General features: G+C 32.1%; 2 protein-coding genes across 2 annotated transcripts; both read left to right on the forward strand.

The window, feature by feature from the left end:
- Positions 1 to 7,016: 7,016 nt before the first annotated feature.
- Positions 7,017 to 11,542, forward strand: LOC114757028 (E3 ubiquitin-protein ligase ORTHRUS 2). Its single transcript, XM_028946023.1, has 9 exons — positions 7,017 to 7,547; positions 8,342 to 8,874; positions 9,240 to 9,365; positions 9,884 to 9,983; positions 10,071 to 10,132; positions 10,212 to 10,314; positions 10,489 to 10,633; positions 10,804 to 11,018; positions 11,137 to 11,542. Exons 1-9 carry the CDS (start codon positions 7,086 to 7,088, stop codon positions 11,488 to 11,490), a joined length of 2,100 nt encoding a protein of 699 aa, XP_028801856.1. The 5' UTR covers positions 7,017 to 7,085; the 3' UTR covers positions 11,491 to 11,542.
- Positions 11,543 to 17,489: 5,947 nt separating this feature from the next.
- On the forward strand, positions 17,490 to 22,500 carry LOC114757030 (potassium transporter 6-like). The gene is made up of 8 exons (XM_028946025.1): positions 17,490 to 17,737; positions 17,854 to 18,343; positions 18,431 to 18,484; positions 18,961 to 19,221; positions 19,304 to 19,356; positions 20,769 to 20,892; positions 20,987 to 21,241; positions 21,458 to 22,500. Exons 1-8 carry the CDS (start codon positions 17,699 to 17,701, stop codon positions 22,498 to 22,500), a joined length of 2,319 nt encoding a protein of 772 aa, XP_028801858.1. The 5' UTR covers positions 17,490 to 17,698.
- The last annotated feature ends 824 nt before the right edge of the window (positions 22,501 to 23,324 follow it).

The following is a 23,324-nucleotide window of genomic DNA, read 5'->3' on the forward strand; positions in this document are numbered from 1 at the left end:
GATAATATCATTTCTGGTCTTTAATATAAGAGATAATTTAATTTTTAATTTGTTCATAAATATAAGATCACAATCCACTTTATTTTTCATATTTATTTATTTTTCTAAAGTAGTCATTATAATTGTGCATATATTAAATATTCATCAAATAGTGGGTTTGGCCAATATACATAATTAACAAAGGTATTTTAGAAAAGACAATATTTATTTATTATAAATAATTAACTTAATTAATTTTTTTTAATCTACTTAAATTAACTAACTAGTTTTTATATTAAAAATCAGAAATAATATAAATTTTTTTGGGGCCAACTAGAGGTGGTATAATATAAAGGGAAAACTATATTGGAGGTACCTATACTTTTTTCAATTTTCAATTTGGTACCTATGTGTTTTTGTTCTTAACTAAATCTTTATTTTTCCTTTATTAACATCATTAATCCTTATGTAGAGACTAAAAATCAATAGAACAAAGTTATAAGAGCTAATGTTGCTAAAAAGATAAAATTAAATGTTTAATTAAAGAGAAAAAAACACATAGGTACCAAATTAAAAATTGAGAAAAAGTATAGGTACCTTCAATATGGTTTTCCCTAATATAAACAATAGCCTTCTCTCTCAGCTTTATCTTATTGCGTGACAGGCTATTAAGCACTATATTTGAGGCAGACAATGAAGGAATAATGAATATTCTTTGCCATTACATGAAAGATGACAACATTCACTTTCTTAATCATACCTAGGGATGTGCAAAAACTTAATGAATTGGTCTAGTTTAGTGTAATCTGAGATAATTTGGTTCATCCCAGTCCAATCCAAATAGGCTATATTATAAAATCAAACTAGAGGGTGTTTGGGTAACGCCAAAAGCACTTTTTAAAAGTATTTTTTCGTAAATTGAGACAAACTTCTTTATATATTTACTTCGTATACTGTAAAAGTATTTTTAAAACCATAATTTTGTTTCTACCCAAACACCTCCTAGATCAAACTAGATTGAATAGTTGGTTTGGATTGGATTCCAAACCAAGTGATCAAACTACTTAAACTAGCCAGTCCAGTCCAGATGAAATTTTTTACCTTTAATAATTTATAATCTAAATGTTATATTTAATTATTTTCAATGTTGTTAGAATTCCTTATGTACTTATCATTAATTTTTAATATTTTAAGATGAGTTTTATATGATTATAGGTATTTTTTATTATTTTAATTGAATTTATCATCTTGAAATCATGTTTCACATAACTTTTTTTTTAAACAAATAGAAAACTGGGGTCTTGGAATGTCTAGATCAATCAACCATTTTGATTAAGCAAGTCTATTCCAATCTGACCTCAATTTACTTTTGGACTAGATTAGATCATAGACGGCGAAACTCAACCAGGTTACAAATCATACCAGGGATAGGTTTTGATCCAGTCTAGCCTATCTATTAGGCAACTATAATCATGGGAAAAAGACAAAAAAATGATAGATTAACTTAGAAATGACAAAAACGTCTGCTGAATTTGCAAAATCCTATTTTGGTCACATGAGACCAAATTTGGATTATCATGTTAAAGAAAAAGACCAAATTTCCCTTTATTTTATTTATTGTTTTTAAAATACCAAAGCTCCTACTGGCTGGTCGGTCGCCAGAGCTCTGGCGGTATACTATTTTTGAAAATTTTTATAACTTTAGTATAACAGTTAATTACTTTTATAACGCTATTAACAACTTCAGTATAACAGTTAATAATAGATTTTTTGAGAAATTCAACAAGCTCCGATAGCCGGAAACAATTTTTTTGAAAATTTTTACAATTTCAGTATAACAGTTAATAACTTTTGTAATGTTATTAACAACTTCAATATATCAGTTAACAATAGGTTTTTAAGGAAATTCAACAATTGGCTGCCCATCGCCGGAACTCCGGTGACAGAAAACAATTTCTTTGAAAATTTTACAACTAATTGTAAAAATGCTACTTTTTGAATTTCTCAAAAAATCTGTTGCGAACCGTTATACTGAAATTGTTAATAGAGTTACAAAAATTGTTAACCGTTATACTGAAGTTGTAAAATTTTTTTTAAAAAAAGTAGTTGTTAAAGTTATAAAAAAGCCATTTTTTTAATTTTTAAGAAAACCTGTTATTAAATGCTATACCGAAATTATTAATAGAGTTGCAAAACTTATTAACGACATTACTGAAGTTGTAAAAATGTTATTTTTTGACTTTTTCAGAAAACCTGTTATGAACTGTTATATTAAAGTTGTTAATAACATTACAAAAGTTGTTAACTATTATACTAAAGTTGTAAAATTTTCAAAAAAAAAGTAGTTGCTAAAGTTGTAAAAATGCCATTTTTCTGAATTTTTAAGAAAACATATTAAATGCTATACAACAGTTGTTAATAGAGTTATGGAATTTGTTAACGGCATTATTAAAGTTGTAAAAATATTACTTTTTGAATTTCTCAAAAAACCTGTTGTTAATAGCGTTACAAAAGTTCTTAACTATTATATTGAAGTTATAAAAATTTTCAAAAAAATTGTTTCCGGCCGTGAGAACTCTGGTGACTAATTGTTGAATTTCTCGAAAAACCTGTTGTTAACTGATATACTGAAATTATTAATGGCATTACAAAAGTGATTAACCATTATACTGAAGTTGTAAAAATTTTCAAACAAATTATTTTCGACCGTCGGAGCTCCGGTGACTATCACTGCTGGTTTTTCAGTGACCGGCCAACCAATAGGGGCTTTGGTATTTTAAAAATAATAAATAAAATGAAGAGCAATTTGGTCTTTTTTTTAACATGATAATCCCGATTTGATCTCATGTGACCAAAATGAAATTTTACAAATTCAGCAGACGTTTCTTTCATCCCAAGTTAATCTGTCATTTTTCTGTATTTTTCCCTATAATCATTCTATTATGCTACTATTCATGCTTTTAATGCCCCCAACTTTTTGGTGCCAAAGAAGGACAATATATTGATCTATATCTATGCAAACACTGACGATGTTAGACAGAAAGGGAAATGTTATGATTTTTCTTTTTGAAAAATCTCATTCAATATTTCTCTATATTATTCTCGTACATATTAAATTCTCAGTCAATCACATTATTGTTACAACAAAATTATTTATTGTTCATTATAAATCATCAAAATCATTAAATATGCACGATTAATTGTCCAACTAGCCTAGTATAAACTTCCACGATTAGCCATAACAACCAGTGAATCAACGATCAACAAATGTAATAACATTAAAAAAGACAAATACAAAATAATATAATTTTGGGTTGTTGCAAACTTTTTAAGAAAAATGAAAAATCAACTTAAGACTACTTTTGATCGTTTTTTTTTTTTATCAATTCACTTTTTGATTAGTTTTAAAATTATCTCTACAGGTTCTGCCACTATATAAATGATGGAGGAGACAAGAAGAGCTAATTAAAAAAAAAATCACAAGTGTATTCCAATGAAGGAGTTCCCTTTAACTCACGCACATAGCAATGAAGGCGAGTCCATTAACAGACAAAACAATACTTGCAAACCCCAATCTTTATTCATGAAATATAAGAGACATTAAGATAAGATTTTGCAAAGTAAATAGAACTAAAGTAACTTAATTATTGGATTCAAGGTTATAGATAACTGGGGTGAGAAAATATGGAATAAGATATGGAATGATACAAAAAACATGAAGTGATTTTTACCACCTAGGCAAAAGTTGACGCAGCAAGCATTACCGCCCTAGTGCTTAAAATCATTGCTCAGGCACTTAAATCACTGCCCAGGCTTTCTAACACCAACGTTAGTAATCCAACATTGTTTTCTACATTCTTCATCGCAGTTTTTGAGAATTGGTTGAAGTTCAATGGTTAGACCTTGGTTGGATAGGATTTGAAGCATGCGAAGATTTGACTGAATATTTTGAGTTTAAAAAGACTAAAGGGATTTGACATAGTGTTTAAGGGGGTGTTCGGGTAAAACTCAAATCATGGTTTTAAAAATAATCTTATGGTATATAAAAATAAATAAGATAAAAATTATCCTGATTTGTATGGAAATATTTTAAAAAGTGCTTATGGGGACTGCCAAACACCTCCTAAACTGTCTAGTTTTGCTAGATACCAAGAAAGTAAGGACTTGGGTAGAAATTAGTATTATGATTATTGCGTTTGGACTCGTTTTGAGGCAGCAAATTGATTTTTGGTCTTTGGTTATTTGAAAGTTAAATTGAGCTCCTATTGGTTTACATTTTTTTTTTATCTACTCTCGAATTTGATGATGCGGAAATTTATGCGGAAACTCTTAAGCATAAAATTGTAGAATTTAGTTTGTTGAGGTGGTTTTGAGATAGTTAATATAAAATTGAATTAGTTGATTAGATACTATAAATATTGTTATAAATTAGCTATGTAACTTTAATTTAGCTCTAGTATCATTGTGATTTTATGCTAATATAAATGTTGTTAATTATATATATATAAATTATTGATTTGTGGCTTAAGGATGAAACAACAAGCTGTGGTGATTGGTGCTCTAGAAAAATAATAATCAAAGGGTTTGGGGCGTCAGCTGTTCCCTTTTAGCTTCCTATTAATATGTCTCTGCTTCATAAATGTTTATTTTTTTAATATTATATTCTGCATAAAATGAATGAAATTTTGTTATCATACTGGCAAAAAAATGGTGAAGTATTTAAAATTTTTTAATGATTTTTGAAAGATTTTACATCTAAATTAAAATAAAACCACACCAATTTTAGAGTATTTTTATAAAAGGAATTGTAAAAAAAATTAAAGAATAGTTCATTTTTTATGTATAAGATATCAAAATTTCACTCATTTAATATAAAATGTAATGATAAAAAATAAAAAAGGTATCTTGAAAATAGGAAAAAATTAAAAAAAACAACAGAGGCACAACTAACACTCCAAAATTGGAACATGAGGGCCTGGATTGAACCTAGTCGGTTTTTTTTTTTTTTGGGGTTTTCCTCTTTCTCTTTTATTATTTTTAAGGGTAATTTTATCTTTTTTTGTCTCTCTCATTTTTATCTTCGAAATTTTAAGAACCATGTGCCAAACAATTTTTCAAATGGTTGGGTATTTTTGGCAACCGTTCCCAAGTGGTCATAATCACAAATGACAACTTACAATAATTAATGTTAACTTTTACGGGAAAAAAGCAGAGAAAGCGTCTTGTTTTTTTGCCAAGAAGAGGAAGCTCTAACGTCAACTAATGCACGATATTCAATTTTAGTAGTCAACAAATTGAATCGAGAGTATAGAATTGTAAGGCGCATCAATTGCATCGAGGGCTGTGCTTTGGGAGTGTTTAGAAACTCCAAAAAAAAAAAATTTAATAAAATAAAACTATTTACACAAATCACCTTTAAAATCATAGTAGTATTTCATCCAAACATTAATAACTTTTTGTACTAATAAAGTGCATTGAATTATACATACAATTAATGTGAATAATTACGTGATCAATAAGATTGATTTGGTAGGAATTATAATTATTAATTACTATAATTAATGACTGTAATTTTTTATTACAAAATAGAGAAAAATTGATTGTAATTTATAAAAATATTATTTAATGACAGCAAGTCATAACAATGAGAAGAAGAAATAAATATGGGTACATTGTACCAACTTATTACAATTAATTGATCAGGTAAAAAATTACAATTAATTGATAAATAATTTTTTGTACAATTAACAATAATCAATTGAAATCTTGTTTTATTTATTCAAAAATAAAATAAATTAAAGAATTCTCGTCATAATATTTACGTAAATTTGTTGGGATTATATAAACTTTCACATTAATGATTAATTACAACTTATGCCTAATGTTAACTTTTTCTTATAACTTTATTATTGATGTAACAATTTTAATATTGTTTAACTTCAAACTAGTGTGATATATATAAAATTAATATAAAATAAAATTATAAAACCATATACATTGATTTTGCATTAATTTTCTTGCTTGTTTTGATTGTTTTCCAATTTTTATTACCTTTTTTTGCTGAACAATTTTTTATAAGACAAGGTGTTTAAATATTTTGAAAGTATTCATGAAGGAATATTCAATATTTAGAAATTTTTTCTGGCTTTTTTATACCTTGGAAGTTTATTTTTATAACAAAAATATCCTAATCATTATCCACCGTTAAGTTTAATTTTTAAATTATACAGTTTGATTAGTATCTTTAATGATCAAACTTGACTGCAGAAAACAGAATAAAAATACTACTCCTCTAATCCTTAATATAAGATCCATTTAACTAATTTGATTAGATTAAGAAAGTTAGGTAAGTTAGTTAATTATAAGAAAAGTGACACATTTTTCCTAAAACACCATAATTATCTTTCTTAATACCCCATCCCTCTCTTCTACTTGATTATAGTTGATGGAGTATCCATAGGAGTAATTTAGAGAAAATTGATAAATATGAGAAATGGGTCTTATATTTAGGACTAAAACTAACTCAAAATTGAGTCCTATATTAAAGACCGGAGAAGTACTATAAAATAAAACTTTAAGTTTCAGTATATATATGAGAAAAAAAAACTTTATAGTCTTAATACTTTTTGTTGTATTTAGAGAGTGTTTGGATGAAAACTAAATTATAATTTTAAAAATATTTTTACATTTTATAAAACAAATATATAAAAAATTTTTTTGTTTTAAAAAAAAATATTTTGAAGGTTGCCACTTGCCAAACACCTTTTCAATCCTAATCTCATTTTTTATTACTATCATTTCAAAGGACATTTGGTGGAAATTTAATATTATATATATGATTTTTAATTTAATATTTAGCAGAGACTGATGGATTGACGTGATAACCATTGAAAGGACGTGGCTTACGCACGGTGAACCCGTCCGCACTGGATTGCTCCTGAAATTCAAATCCAATGTATTCTCTTCAGAACCCGCGGTTCCTTCCCTCGCTCTCTTTTCCTCACAGTATATGAACCAATCAGTAAGCACTCAAAGAGCTCACTTTCACTTAGCTAATCGCTCTTCATCGGCAATCTCGCCATACCCAAGCCTTTTCTGCTTCACCAATGGCGCACGTTACTCAACTCCCCTGCGATTGTGACGGTGTCTGTATGGTTTGCAAGGCGAAGCCTGCTGACGAAGAAAAACTGACGTGCAAAACCTGTGCTTCCCAATGGCATGTCAACTGTCTCTCTCAGCCACCGGAGACGATGGCGGAGACGCTTAAGTGGGAATGCCCAGATTGTTCTGTGCCGCCCTCAGATTTTCCTTCGGTTACCGTTGGCAAAGCCGTCCTTGACGGGGCCGGTGACTTGATGGCGGCGATCCGAGCGATTGAAGCGGATTCTTCTCTAACAGAGCTTGAGAAGGCGAAGAAACGACAGAAACTGATGAGTGGAAAGGCAGGTTCTGAGGAAGATGAAGGTAGTGTGAAGAAGGTAGAAGGTGAAAGGAAGGACGTTCTGGATATTCTCAGCGGGACTCTAAACTGCTCATTCTGTATGCAGTTACCCGAGAGGCCGGTCACGGTAACTCTGACTTCACTCTGATACTAAATGAGCGACATCTATTTTTGTTTTCTTTAATACTAGCAGCGATCCAGATTTTTCTCAATTTTCTCTCATGTTTACTTCGTCAAAATTGCTGTTGTCAATTGTTAACTCTTTTTATTTGCCAATTCTTTGTTGTTCCATTTAATCTTAACTAAAAATTTAATCTTTAGGGTGTGTGGGGTTTTCTCTGTCATTTGAACGATTTGGTAGTGAATATATATCGCCATCATCAAAAGCAACCCTTTTTTTGCCTCATATTTTGACGTGATTACTTGTATTGCTGCAGAATCCATCTATTCGATTGTTATTGATTGAATATTGCTCATTGCAGTTGAAAATTGTCATGACACTTTAATTCAACTGCTCATTTTCAAAATGAGTTATTCTTTGCCTTTTCTTTTTGAATATTGTCCTGACTTTCACACTGCATCTTTTCTTGTCAGCAGGTTCTAATCTTTCAGCATATAGTCTACCTTTATCTGAGAATTTTCTTATTTTGAGTGAAATGCTGTTTCATGATTCCTCCCAACACCTGCACTGTCAATGTGGACTTCTGTTGTGTCCCTATCTGTCATTACATTAGTATCTAGTGTTCGGGATTTTTCATCAAAGAAAGCAAGTTTTCGTAAGACCCTTGTGGTCAGCCTAGTTTCTTTGCATTATTTACATTCTGTCTACTTTCACTATTCTATTCTGTTAAGGAATGGTGGTAATTAGCATACTATAATAATTCGATTTAACAAGGAATCTAATTCAATGGCCTTCTTCAGACTCCGTGTGGCCACAACTTCTGCCTAAAATGCTTTCAGAAGTGGATTGGACAAGGAAAACTAACATGTGCCAAGTGTCGTAGTGCTATCCCTTCCAAAATGGCTAGTCAACCGCGTATAAATTCTGCGCTTGTTATGGCTATCCGTATGGCAAAAGTATCCAAAAACATAGGTGCAGGAGAAACCTCTAGAGTTTATCAGTTTGTACATAACCAAGATAGACCAGACAAGGCTTATACTTCAGAGCGGGCCCAAAGGAAAGGCAAATCAAATGCTTGCAGTGGAAAGATTTTTGTAACTGTGCCTCAGGATCATTTTGGTCCAATCCCAGCTGAGAATGATCCAGTGAGGAATCAAGGTGTGCTGGTTGGTGAATGTTGGGAAGATAGACTTGATTGCCGGCAATGGGGTGCTCACTTCCCTCATGTTAGTGGTATTGCTGGACAATCAAACCATGGTGCACAATCAGTAGTTCTTTCTGGTGGTTATGTTGATGACGAGGATCATGGAGAGTATTTTCTCTATACTGGAAGGTTTGTAAAGTTTATTGAATTGCTATATTGTTTTTTGTTTTTCATCTTGATATCTATCTGTGTCTAAACCGTTTGCCCACTAACCTATTTGGTTATGCTGTCTTAACCTATGAGTTTGGGTGAATATTCTCACTAGTTTTGGTTTCTGCTGATTGTTTACTGTTGTTTTGCTGTCGCATGCCAAGCGCTCATGTTGCTTCCATCTAGTTTCTTATATTGCTGCTTTGCCTAGTACTCCCATTTTTTAAACCTTTTTTGGTCTTTTGTTTTTCTTGTCTTTCTTTACTTTTTTTTCATACTTCTGATTCATCTTTCCTTGTTTCTATTGGCTTTTGTTGAAATGGCTAACACGTCCCTTCTTGCAGTGGTGGTAGAGACTTAAGTGGAAACAAGCGAACAAGCAACGTACAATCATTTGATCAGAAGTTTGAAAAGTCCAATTTAGCTTTAAAAGTTAGCTGTTTGAAAGGTTATCCAGTTCGAGTTGTAAGGTACGCATCTGCGTTCAAAAAATCACTTCTTTGTTCATCTATCTTGGGAAGCTTATTCTCAATAAGGTGCTCCTGACCTGGTGAAAATTCTTTTGTCTAGCTGATCTCTGTTAGTACCATACAATGTGAAGAGCCAAGTAGTTAGTTGGTTTAATGACTTAGTGAAACCAACAAAACATAAGTGGGGGAAAGGTTAGCCGGAAAGCCAGTTTCAATTATGAATGAAGGCCAATCTTTCTTTCTCCTCTCTTTTCTTTCATTACAATCTCAACATTGGCTTTATTTCCTCATTTATGTCTTTACAAGTTCTTAAACTAGTGACATTTGGCAAGTTGACCTTTTGAATGATGGATCATGCTATTTGTTTTTTTCCCCTCTACCAACACTTTGTGATGTTAAATCTATTGTATGATTGACATGCTTATTTATAGTTTGCTTAACTTTGAGAGTTTCAAAGATGCATTCTATTGAGCTTTCATCCATACTTACTAAGCTTTGTGTAACGTCTGAATGGCTAGATCTCACAAAGAGAAGAGATCCTCATATGCCCCTGAACAAGGATTACGTTATGATGGCGTTTACAGAATTGAAAAGTGTTGGCGGAAACAGGGGTTGCAGGTAGATATGATATTCCTTTATTCTTGTATTTCCTATGTTTTGGTTCTTGATTCCATGCAACTTTTCTAAAGGCATATGCTTAATTAGGGCTTCAAGGTTTGTCGGTACTTATTTGTTAGATGTGACAATGAGCCTGCCCCATGGACAAGGTATGCATTATGTAGCTCACTTAAATGTGCTGATCCTATTTGAAATTCCTTCTACTAAATTATTCTAAATGTGACATAGTGATGATCATGGAGATCGTCCCCGACCATTGCCAGTAATTCCTGAGTTAGAAAAGGCTACAGACTTAGTTGTCAGGAAGGAGAATCCATCGTGGGATTTTGATGTGAGTGATATTTTAGGATTTTCCCTCTTCAAATTTCCTATTCATTTTGTTGTCAATTTATAACCACTTCCTTTCTTCCTGAAATTGTTACTAAACGACACTATTTAGAATGTTTTATCGTATCATTAGAATTAGAGTTTTGGGAAACGTATAATTAGTTGATGTTTTCTTCAGGAGGAAGGATCTTGTTGGAAGTGGAAAAAACCACAACCTCCCAGTCAAAGGCATGTGAAAAGTATGGATCCCCAAGATGTAAAAAGGTCAAGGAGGGAAATAAGGAAAGCACAAAATCTTTCAATCAGGGAAAGATTGCTGAAAGGTATTATCATTATGCTTTGCTTTTATATTGGTCAACTTATTCTTTACTGCAGCGTTAGTTTGTCCTTACTCCCATCCGATTAAACAGGTTATTTCCTGCGTCTAAAACCATCAGTGATATCATTTAATATGGTCTATTTATTTTTACTTTGTTATGCTTTCTATATGCAGGATTTGGTTGCCTTATCTGTAAAGAGGTTATGGTTACTCCTGTGACGACGCCCTGTGCTCATAATTTCTGCAAGTCATGTTTGGAAGGTGCGTTTGTAGGTCAATCTTTTGTGAGAGAAAGAAGCAGGGGTGGAAGGTCTCTGCGGTCCCAAAAGAACGTGATGAAATGCCCTTCTTGCCCTACTGACATTTCTGATTTTCTTCAGAACGTTCAGGTGAATCATGCATAATTTGCTCTTAACTCTGTACTTTTGTCTGATCTTGATGACTGATTCAATGTGAAAATTGTTAAATTGATTGCTAAGTTCCTCTGATGGCATGCATGTGTGACAGGTCAATACAGAGTTGTTGGGCTTAATTGAATCATTGAAAGCTGAGGCTGAAGAAAATAAAGATGAAAGCAAGGATGAAGATGGAGCCGAGGCAGACTGTGATGATGCAGTGGCCACAATGGATGACGATAAGGATACTTCGGTTGAAGAACCCAATGATTCACCTGAGGAATCTGATGCTAGCAAACTAAAGTCAAAAGAACCTGGAGTGACCACTCGTGCAGCCAAGGATAATTGCAAAAGAAAGAGAGCCAATGCTGAAGAAATTTCTCCCAAAGGTGGCAAAAGTAAAAAGGCTGAGAGTGATGGAAATGATTCACCAGCAAGTCCTCTTCATTTGCCATCAGACAGTTAGTCATTACCAATGGATTCGGATTTTTGCGGGCTCTTTTTACAGGTGCTTTTAGGTAGACCAACCATTGGTTTATTTGCTTATGTCCATTACAACCACTTATTCAATCAAATCTGAACACTTGGATTTTATCATAAATATTGCTATGATCCATTATATTTATGTAGATGTTGTGACAGGGAAGCTCAAGGTTTGAGAATTTATTGAAGAATTGGTTGTGTAATGTGCATAAGCAAATAGACCTAAGTTTTCCTTTTCTTTTTTAGCTTGCTGGAAAACTGTTGATGAATAGGTATATCCTCAAATCAACAACCGTATCCGCATTGATGGCTCAGTGTTTGATGGGAAACCTTTCATGTAATTACTGGTGTCTGGTGCCTACCCAATGTCCTTTACTTTTGATCACTGAAGTAGTATTGGGGGATGATTCATGGAGATTAACCTCTGGTCAATTCAGCAGCCTGCAATGTTTAAGAAATTGTTAGCTTTAGTAAATCCACTGGTTCAGGTTCATTTGCCTCGTAAATACGCATCAAACTTTAATGTGTTGGTTCTGGTTCTTCTGATGCTAAACCAGTAATGTTCCTAGTACTAGTTTTTGGTCTTGAGAAACATTGAATTATTTTCACTCACATCAGCTAGTTTGTTTACTTCTTACTTTTTGGCCTCCACTTCAGTGGATTTTTTCCTTTTTATTCTTTATTTTTACTGTAATCATATTTGTTGATGGATTGGAGATGCCCCTTCCGTCTGAAATATAAATAAGGTATAATTAATTAACTTCGTGGGAGTGAGCAAGGGAATTAAAAGTAGTCTAACTATTTAAATTTGTCAAAAGTATCGGGATAATTTCTGCTTTTACCTCTATTAAATGGAGGTGCATAAATGTCACAAGTCACATCCATTGACTCGCATTTAATTATAAGGGTAGAATTTTTGCCCTAGACATTATTCAAATGAAACTAATATTTGGAATCAGGGGAAACATGTAAAAAAAGAAAACATGTTTTGCTGGTAAAAAAAAAAAAGGGGAGACATGTTTTGGAAAAAACAGTTTTTTGTAGCAAACAAGAATGCCTTTTACAGTTTCTTTTAGCGTTCCTAGTACCATCTGGTAGAGAAGAGAAAGATGATGCTTATAATAGCACTAGAGAGTAGGTAATTATAAAATTTCAAGTAGGCAACATCAAGTGGTGAGTTTGAATCTTTTATAATCAATATAATAAATACTGCTTCTGATTTTTTTAATACAAAAATTAGATAATTTATTTATGGCTATTAATAAAATTAGTTGGGTCAGTTATTTCCAACACGTTTGTTATTTTTTTTTTAAACTATCCTTTTGGTGAGAACATTCTTAATATGTATAATCAATAATGTTATAGAGATATTTTAAAAACAAATTATAAATTTGAAAAACAAATTACTTGTTTGGAATGACTTAACAGTTAACATTTCAATTGTCTTATCAATTGTAGAACTAAATAGACTTAAAGTAGATTAAGATCTTATATTTATGACTAAATTATATTCATAACTAACTCTTATATTAAGAACTGAAAGTTATTCTTATTGTGACAAAAAATTGGAAAAAAAAAACCACAAACACCAAACATGTAAGCTATTTCCTATTTCTTTATTTTATATTTTAATAAAAATATAATTTGTCTAAAAAATTAATGAAATTAGAATTAGAATTCTAAATAAACATAGATAATACGTGTATATTTTCTTATACATATTCATCACATTTTAATTAAGAATCTAATAATAAAATATAAAATTGAAGTGTTGGAAAAAAATAAATAAATGTGGTACTCCTTTTTGTTTATAATATAACAAGCTGATTAACTTTTCTTACATATCAAGAGATAAAACTTTAGTCATTCAATTTGTCCTAAAATAATAGAGTTTTCCTATTTTATCCTTTAAAAAAAAGATAAAATCGCTTTTGATATTACATTTTTGTTATCTCCTCCTATATTTAATAACAATAAAAATGGAAAAAATCAAATTAATTATCTTGACAATATCTTGTATAAAGAGGGAGTATAATCTTGCTTTTTTGGTGGATAATATTTTGGTTAGATCATAAGTACTACCTTCGGTCCTTAATATAAGACTTTATTTGATTTTTATTTTGGTCCTAAATATAAGACCCCAATTCATTTTGTCTTTCATATTTATGTATTTTTTTCTCAAAATAATTCTTCTAACAATAGTAGTTCTAGCCAATACACTTGATTAGTAAGGATATTTAAGGAAAGCTAACACTTATTTGTTATAAATAATTAGTTTAACTTCTTTTCTTAATCTTTTTAAATTAGTCAACTAGCTTTTATAATTAAAATCGGAAGTAGTAGTTCATATCCACCAGTCAATAAGGAGTCATCAACCGCCTCTTAATCATTTGCGGCCATACGTTAATCACACGTCTATGAAAGTACGGCAATACTTTTCAAGTAATCATTGGGCTGGCGCACCTTAATAAGCTGCCCATTGCACGTTTAAAATAATTAAATATCTTTAATAAATTTCATTAAGTTAGACAATAATCATTCTTCACAATAAAATAAGTAAATATTTACTTTAATACTTTTTAATTTAAGAAAAGGGAAAAATAAAAATTAGATATGTATATATGATTATGTGATTCTTTTTATATAATTATAACATATCTAGTATTATTAAGTCATATTTAATGAGTAAGCTATTGTTTTTTTTTTTTTTGGTTTATATCAGGACTAATACCTATTAGTTATGATTATGTAAAATGTTATTCCTCATTACTTTACTAATAATAACTTATTTAAGAGGCATCATCCAAATAATACTAAGTTGTGTAATAACAACAAATGAATTCAAATTTTGATGACAGCAATATTAAGTTGTGATTTGTGGGGAAAAAAAAAGAAGCTATTATAACTTAGTTATTTTTGGCCACGGAACAAAATTACATAGTTATTATGAGGCATTATGATGTAATTTGTTTTTAATAAACGAAATATTATCATTATTATAAAAAGAAATTATATATTTTTTCCAGTGAGATCAAAACACGTATATTATTTTATTAACCACTTACCATAAAAGCAACTCTTATTATCAACATTTTAAACTTTTTTTTTAAAATTTAAGTCATATTCATTTTGATGAGATCAGAAATAAGCATATTAAAGATATGGTATTTGTTTAAGCTCAACAAGTAAATGATTCATTAAGAACAATGAGATTTGTTTGCCTTTCATACTTCGAGAAAACATTAGTCTATACCGTCCACGGATGATGCTCTAAGAAATAATTAATTGTTTAAGTAGGAAAAATATGAAAAAAAAAACTTCTAAAATGTTAAAATCCAAAATCAGAAATGACTACAAAAATATGTTGTTATTTTCTTTTCAAATATTGTCAATTTTTATTAAAGTATAGTAAATAAGACTGATTTAAAATTTTAAAATATTTTTTTTGAGATTACGCCCTTTAAATAAAATAGTATAAATTATTTGGAAAAAAAAAACACTTTTTAGGTCGTGCCCTTTTGTGCTCTAATGACATAAGAAATTGTGAGTTTGATTCCATTTGAAAATAGGAGGTGGTGAGTTTGATTTTACTTAGAATCTTATATATGGTTAATGTTTGCTCTTAATTAAAAAAAAAACACTTTTCATTATGATGACTTTGGAGGTTAAGTTAATTATGATTGGCATACTAACGTGGATTAAGTCTAGCGAAAAATACTGGTTTCTCACAATATAGCAAACAAATATTCAAATTTATCTTGTGAGATGCTTACATTTAATAATAAATAGCATTTAAAACATGAATACTTCTCTAAGAAGTTAGGTGTGCTTGTGTTTAAAAAAAAAAAAAAACTCTGGCTAGCATCAAAATTGAAACTTGATTTATGAACTAATTTTTTTCCTATTGGCCGATCCTACAATACAATCTTCTGTTTTTTTTTAAACAAAAAAATGACATAAGGATTCACCGTAAGTTTTAAATCCAACAAAAGAGAAACAGCCAATGCAGCCAAAAAGAAAAAAACAATGGGAAAAAAACAAAAAGAAAAAGAAGAAGCAATATTTACATTTGTTGTGCCGACTATGGACAACATTTCTTGAACCACAATGAATTTGCCGAAGATAAATTTCAAATTTTATAACCATCTCCCTCTTTTTCAATATTTTCTCTCATGTATATATCCATGATAACAAATTATTTCCTAAAAAAATTAACGCAAGTATTTTCTCAAAATAAATTATTTTAAAAAGCTTCAACAAACATATTACAATCTTTAAAAAATATTATTATCTTCAAAATAAAAATGATTTTTCTCAACCCATAGACGTTGGTTTTAGCTAAAGAGATTTTGACGGCTTGAACATGAGATCTTGTGCTCGAGTATATTGACAAGAGTAGGAGAGAAATCAAATAAATTCAAAAAATAATTATATAATTTTACACTTTTTCTTAAATAGCAAAGCATTCTCAAATCTTTAGAAGCATATTAGGAAACTACGCCTCCCATTATTAATATAAGATCTATTTAATTAATTTGATTAGATTAAGAAGTCAGATAAGTTAGTTAATTATAAAAAATATGACATGTTTTTCTTAAAATACTATAATCATCTTTCTTAATATCCTTACTCCTCACCTACTTGATTATGGTTGACAGAATATTCATATGAATAATTTAGAAAAAAATTAATAAATATGAGAAATAGGTCTTATATTTGGAATAAAAATTAATTTAATAATTCGGTTTTATATTAAAGATTGGAGGAGTACTATAATAATGAGCAGAGTTAGAACCAAGTGTGGATTTTGCCACGTAGAGCTTCTCAATTCTCATACGCCATGGGTGATGATCAGTTTCTTCATCTACTCACGGGTTCAACCCTTTCACCCGTATCTGCTCAACCCCTAGCCTCTCCCTATCGCACCAAAAGGGAGAAAACGCGCAAACCCAAAAAAAAAAAAAAGTTCGAATCATTCTCTGTGTGTTTGTTTTTCCATCTCATTATTTCGGTTACGCTCACATGTTGCTAAAACTCAATGAACCATCAATAATTGGCACTTCTTTAAGTGTCTAGTCAAGCATTTCATTCGTACTTGTACACTCTTGTTATTCTATTTATAAGGTAGAGAGGCAATATAAATATTGCTAAATTTGTTAGAAAAATCTAACACACTTATTGAAAATGAGAGATAAATATTAGAATTGAGATTAAAAAAAATAGTATTTAGTATGAGAGATTGCTTATTACATGATATTAGACAAACTTATATATATGAGATTAATGAATATTATGTGAGAAGTAGTATTCTTCGGTCCTACTTTCATGAGTTTATCTAATCCTATGTAACAAGTAATGATTTATTCTAAAAAAAATTTTAATAATTTTTTTCAATTATAATTTTAATTCTTATCTCTCATTTTTAATATTTTACACCAAGCGGGCCTATGTTCACCCTTATCAATTAAAAGAATATAAACATCACAAAACCTAATAGCTTTTGTAATATAGCATCAAAATTTTTCTCATAAATGGGAGTTTAATTCAATTTATAATGTCAAACTGTTAGCACCTATCCTTTAAATCCAAAAATTAAATAACCCTTCTAAAAAGACATCTTATAATCAGGGGAATAAATCTTCTTAAATGTTGGCGCTCCCCACCCTCTCTCTCTTCTTCCCCTTTTCTCCCCTCCTTGTTAATTTTTGGGGGAGTGGAGAGTGGAGTCAAAAAGGGTCAGGGTCACAGTATTTCTGGCTTTTTGGGGTTTCGAGTCTGTTCACTCTTGGTAACTACCGGTGGCTGTTCATGTGATGCGTATGATTCCTCCACACATCACTATCTCTTTTGACATATTCAAACCGCAATCCTTAAATGAAAGCTGGGGCAAGTCCTTTTCACAGCTGCTTCCTCGTTCAATCCTCATATTTCACTGAGAAAAATAATGGGTTCCTTGCATTTGTTTATAACCTCATCATAAATATGGAAAGTCGCCACCTTTACAGAATTCGAAAAATTCGAGATACATAATTAAAAAGGATAGTCTTTTTTTTTGTCAATATATTAATGCCCAATTCTTTTATACCTTAGCTGTCAAGCTTGCGGTGGTGTTTCTCATTTCTGCAATTGAGTCTCCACAAAGCTTGTGTTTTCAGTAAAATGGCTCTAATTGATTTCTAAAAGCATTTACTATGGATCTGGACTGTGGGATTCGTGAAAACTCTGCTACGGTAAGTTGGGCATATTCGTTTATGATCATCGAAGTTTACATTTTTCTCTGTTTTAAGCAGTTTGGTTAGAATCTTTTCAGTCTTCAATCAGAATGTTGGTTTTTTTCCCATTGTAGAGACTACCATGGAAGACGGTTCTGACTCTGGCATATCAGAGCCTTGGAGTTGTCTATGGAGATTTAAGCATTTCACCACTGTACGTTTACAGAAGCACATTTGCTGAACCTATCGCCCTCACAGAGAATAACGAAGAGATTTATGGTGTTTTCTCTTTGGTTTTCTGGGCTCTTACACTGATTCCTTTAATCAAATACGTGTTTATTGTGCTCAAAGCTGACGATAATGGAGAAGGAGGCACATTTGCTCTATACTCTTTGCTGTGTCGCCATGCCCGAGTCAGCTCGCTGCACAATCGACAATTGGCAGACGAAGAGCTCTCAGGGTACAAGAAGGGATATTGTAATGTAACACCAGAAAGGTGCTTTGCCTCGAGGATGAAGATGGCTTTGGAGAAGCATAAGGTTTTGCAGAAGATTTTGCTGGTTCTGGCTTTGATTGGGACTAGCATGGTGATTGGTGATGGGGTCGTCACGCCATCTCTTTCTGGTGATTAGGACTAACTTTCTATATGTTTTGGTTTGATGTTGAGATTTTATGGGATCATTTAATCCCTGGTTGTTCGAATAAATGCAGTGCTGTCTGCTGTGTCTGGTGTTGAGCTTTCAATGTCCAAGGAGCATCACCGATGTAAGTTCACCACTATACTGAGTCTTTTTGCACAAAAATCCCATTTCAATCATCCAAACATGCCTGCACTATCAATTGCCTCCTTTGAAGATTTTGGTATCATTATCTTGAGACTGATAAGTATGGTTTTCTTCCAACTTGGCAAAGTATCCTTTGAGAGATACTAAAATGATACTAAAGGATTGAATTGAAATGAAATAAAGTTGAAGTGCTAAAGTGATACAAAAAAAGTACTTGAGTTAACCATATGATATTAGACTCGTCTCTGAAGGACCAAAATGGGGCTTCTGTCTTCTGCATGCTTTGAGTTGTTTTAATCTTTTTGGACCTAGAGATAAATCACCTCTACTGTTTGTCCATGACATATCGTCCTGTTTTTATCAGCATTTATATTTGTGATACTGCCATTCTTCTTTATCTGAGCCTCATGGCGCATTTCCCTTGTTGAACTCACTAGAGAACTTGTTGCCTGACAGATGTAGAAGTCCCCGCTGCATGCGTCATACTGATATGCTTGTTTGCTCTTCAACATTATGGCACTCACAGGGTTGGCTTCTTGTTCGCTCCAATAATTTTCACATGGCTTTTCTCCATCGGTGCTATTGGTGTTTATAATATATTTTACTGGAATCCTCAAGTGTATGTAGCGCTCTCTCCATATTATGTTTGCCGATTTTTGAGGAAAACTCGAGGAGCAAAATGGGTGTCCCTTGGTGGAATTTTGTTGTGCATAACAGGTTTGTTTGTTTACTTCATGGCTAGCTCTGATTTTATGTCAATAATCAGATGGTTTTCTAATTTATGTTTTCAACTTCTCAGGATCTGAAGCTATGTTTGCTGATCTCGGCCACTTTTCACAATTATCAATCAAGGTACTTTTTATTAAAAACATGAATTTAGTGTGGATAGGATAAGTGAATCACCCTCCTATTAAATACAAATGCAATATAGTACTCTAATACTTCGTGCTGAAACTTGACTACTTGAAATTTCACACCAAAAGTTGCAATTAATTTGACTTTTAATGCATGAGTGGTAACAACTCTGTTGTTTAAATTCCTGAGGTGCAGTATATGTTCCTTGTGAAATGATTCAGTTTTGTATTCTCTTTCTGTATATTTTGTTGTGCCGTTTGTTCTACTTTCAGAGCTCTTAGGAACCTTCAAAAGTTTTATATGGGCATCATATGTTGGTGATTTTATATTTGCTTCAGTATATCCTTTAAGAATGTCCCGATAGTTGCCGCCATTTCTTAGTCCACAAAACATGTTAATACTGAAGATTATGTCATGCTAATGATATGTGGAAAGAAAGGCACTAGACAGTATTTAATGGAAATGGATTCTCTTATTACTTTCTCTTTGTATCTTTCTCCTTACACAATATTCTCTGTTCATTTAATTGCCTATTTAATTTAACGGCAGAAGATTATTGTTTGTGGCATTAAACAAAACATGTTACTCCTCCGATCCTAATTATAAGACCCAATTGACTTATTTGAGGAGATTAAGGAAGTAAGTTAATTTGGTTATTTATAATAAATAAGTGTTGTCATTCCTAAAATATCCTTGCCAATTAAGTATATTGGTTAAAACTATCATTATTAGAAGGATTATCTTAGGAAAAAAATGCATAAATATAAGAGACAAAATGGATTGGGTCTTATAATTAGGACCAAATAAAAAGTCAAATTGGGTCTTATAATAAGGACCGGAGGAGTATTTATTTAGTTTCTGCCGTAACATTATAATCTTGTTTCCAAGAACATTCAAGTGATAATAATAAATGCATAGAGATTATATTAAATGGTCAATCAAATGAACTGTGAAGATTGTGTGTGGAGAGAAAGTATAGAGAGCGAATCATTTCCATATTCAACTATAAAGTCGAAAAGTATATAGGAATAGGAATTGCCGAATATAATTGGATAAATCTCTTCATAATAGCCAACGTAGGAATTAAAAGGCCATATACTTGTTCCTGCATGTTCACAGTTTACATTAAATTTACGTGTGAAAAGCCAATCGCATTTCCAAAATTTTACTGACTAGAAATTCTTTTGCATATAGATGGACTGATGCTCAGTGACAAAGCTAAAATCCTTTAGAGATTCTGTTATTGCAATTTTTTATCCTTTCTGTCCCTAACTTGTTTTCCAGTATTTATTAGTTTCTTAGACACTGTTAGAAAGCATATGTTCCTTATAAAAACTGCCACATTTTATTTCTTTTTGCTACCTTGTTTTGGAAATTTCCTGTTTATCTTATGATGATATGTTCTGCAGCTGGCATTCACCTCTGTGGTTTATCCATCTATAGTTCTTGCATATATGGGGCATGCTGCTTATCTATCTAAACATCACAACATCATCCACAGCTATCACTTTGGGTTTTACGCATCTGTGCCAGGTAGGTTAGATTAATATGTTCTTCATCTGGGAGAGGATTAGTAAAACTGATTAACAGGTTCTTGAATAACTGGCATTCTTTTTCATCCCTTCAGATAAACTGAGATGGCCTGTTCTGGTAATAGCCATACTTGCTGCAGTTGTGGGAAGCCAAGCTATCATTACTGCAACTTTCTCAATTATCAAGCAATGCGTTGCATTAAGCTGCTTCCCGAGAGTTAAAGTGGTACACACGTCATCCACCATTCACGGCCAAATATATATCCCCGAGATCAACTGGCTATTGATGTTATTGTGCTTGGCTGTAACTATCGGATTCAGAAACACCAAGCACTTGGGCAATGCAGCAGGTTTGTGACAAATCATTACATGTTTCCTATTCATTGTTGAGTGAAAGATCATGAACAGTCTCATTATAATCTTTCACATTCTTCCTCACACAAAAGGCTATCTTGTGCTGAAGTTTCACTTCTGCTCTCTGGATTATAAGAAAATTAATTTTTTGTTAATGATTATTTTAACTCAAGCTCAACAATGAAACTGACGCACCGTGTTCTGCAATGTAGGTTTGGCAGTTATAACAGTTATGCTGGTCACCACTATTTTGATGTCACTGGTTATAGCAGTGTGCTGGAAGCAGAGATTTATACTTGCTTTTGGTTTTGTTGCTATATTTGGCACCATTGAGGCTGTCTTCTTCTCAGCTTCTCTTGTCAAGTTCCTTGAAGGAGCATGGGTTTCAATTGCTCTGGCCTTTGTATTTCTCACTGTCATGTATATCTGGCACTATGGCACCCTCAAGAAGTATGAATTTGATGTCCAAAACAAAGTCTCCATCAACTGGCTCCTCAGCCTAAGTCCCAGCATAGGCATTGTCCGGGTTCCTGGGATCAGTCTAATTCAGACCGATCTTGTTTCTGGAATCCCTGCTATCTTCTCCCACTTTGTGACCAACCTTCCAGCATTCCACCAAGTCCTAGTCTTCCTCTGCATCAAACATGTGCCAGTTCCTCATGTCTCCCTCAAGGAACGCTTCCTAGTAGGCCGAATAGGGCCAAGACAGTTCAGACTCTACCGATGCATAGTGCGCTATGGCTACCGCAATGTCCACAAAGATGACTTGGAGTTCGAGAATGATCTCGTGTGCAGCATAGCAGAATTCATCCGCACAGGAAACAGTAGTCCTGAGTTCAACACTGCTTCTCCAAGCCAAGAGCCTGAACAAACTCAGAAAATGACAGTTGTAGGGACATGCTCCACACATACCATAACAATGAGCGAGGGCACTAATAATCAAAATCACACGGACTTAGCTGAGACTTCGGAGATCCAACCCAGGAAGAGGGTGAGATTTGTAGTACCAGAGAGTCCGGGGATTGATGATGAAGCTAGAGAAGAACTAGATGAGCTCATGGAAGCAAGAGAAGCTGGGGTGGTTTACATTACGGGGCAATATTATATGAGAGCTAAAGCAGGGTCTAGTTTGCTGAAGAAGTTAGTGATCAATGTTGGGTATGAATTCTTGAGGAAAAACACTAGGGCAGCTCCTTATGTCCCTGACATGCCTCATGCATCATCTTTGGAAGTTGGAATGGTATACCAAGTTTGAGATCTCGGTTTCACAAACCCAAATAGTATGTTGTATAGGTTATAAGATATAAATTCGTGATTACACCCACCAACACCTAGGTATGAGCACAAATTTTGCTCTTTTTCCTTCAACTAAATTATAGTATTTCTTTCTGACAACCCCCCCCCCCCAAAAAAAAACAAAATAGCAAAAAATATTAGAAGATGTCTTTCTTAGTTTTTCCTCCTTTTTCTGGTATCCTAGGATATGCTGTGATATAAGAGTAGATGTAATTCTTCAAGTATCATGATATAGTTATACTCCCTTCGACCCTTTTTATAAGAGAACTTTTTAGGATTCTTTTGATCCTGTTTATGATAAACAACAACCTCTTTTCTGGAGCATTTATTAAAAAATTCTTTTTATGCCCTTATTAAAAAAAGGAGTACTTATTCATGAGATTAATTATTAAAAGCCACCAACCCATTATTAGATGAGGTTATCTCTGGAAAGAAGTTTAAATTTTTAACATATTTATTAATCCAACTAATTTCGGCTACTACATTTTTTTTATCATTGAGAAGTAGTGTTTGAAGGAGAATTTTATGATTTAATAATGTTTAGTCATGAAAAAGAGCTTGTGACACCCCAAAGAAAAGGTTTGGAAAAATTTCAACAACATACCTCTAAAATTTTAGACTTCCAATCAGGAATGATTATAAAAATGTGTTTATATTTACTTTTTAAATGTTGTCAGCTATTATTAGAGCGTAATAAACAAGATTGTTTTGAGATTTTAAAATTTAAAAGTATTTTTTGGGCATTCTTTCAAAAAAATTTCGGTGGTTATTTTGAAAAATCGT

Source organism: Neltuma alba, unplaced genomic scaffold (genome assembly GCF_004799145.2).
Source record: "Neltuma alba isolate B1F8T4 unplaced genomic scaffold, ASM479914v2 tig00010558_pilon, whole genome shotgun sequence".
NCBI classification, from domain to species: Eukaryota; Viridiplantae; Streptophyta; class Magnoliopsida; order Fabales; family Fabaceae; genus Neltuma; species Neltuma alba.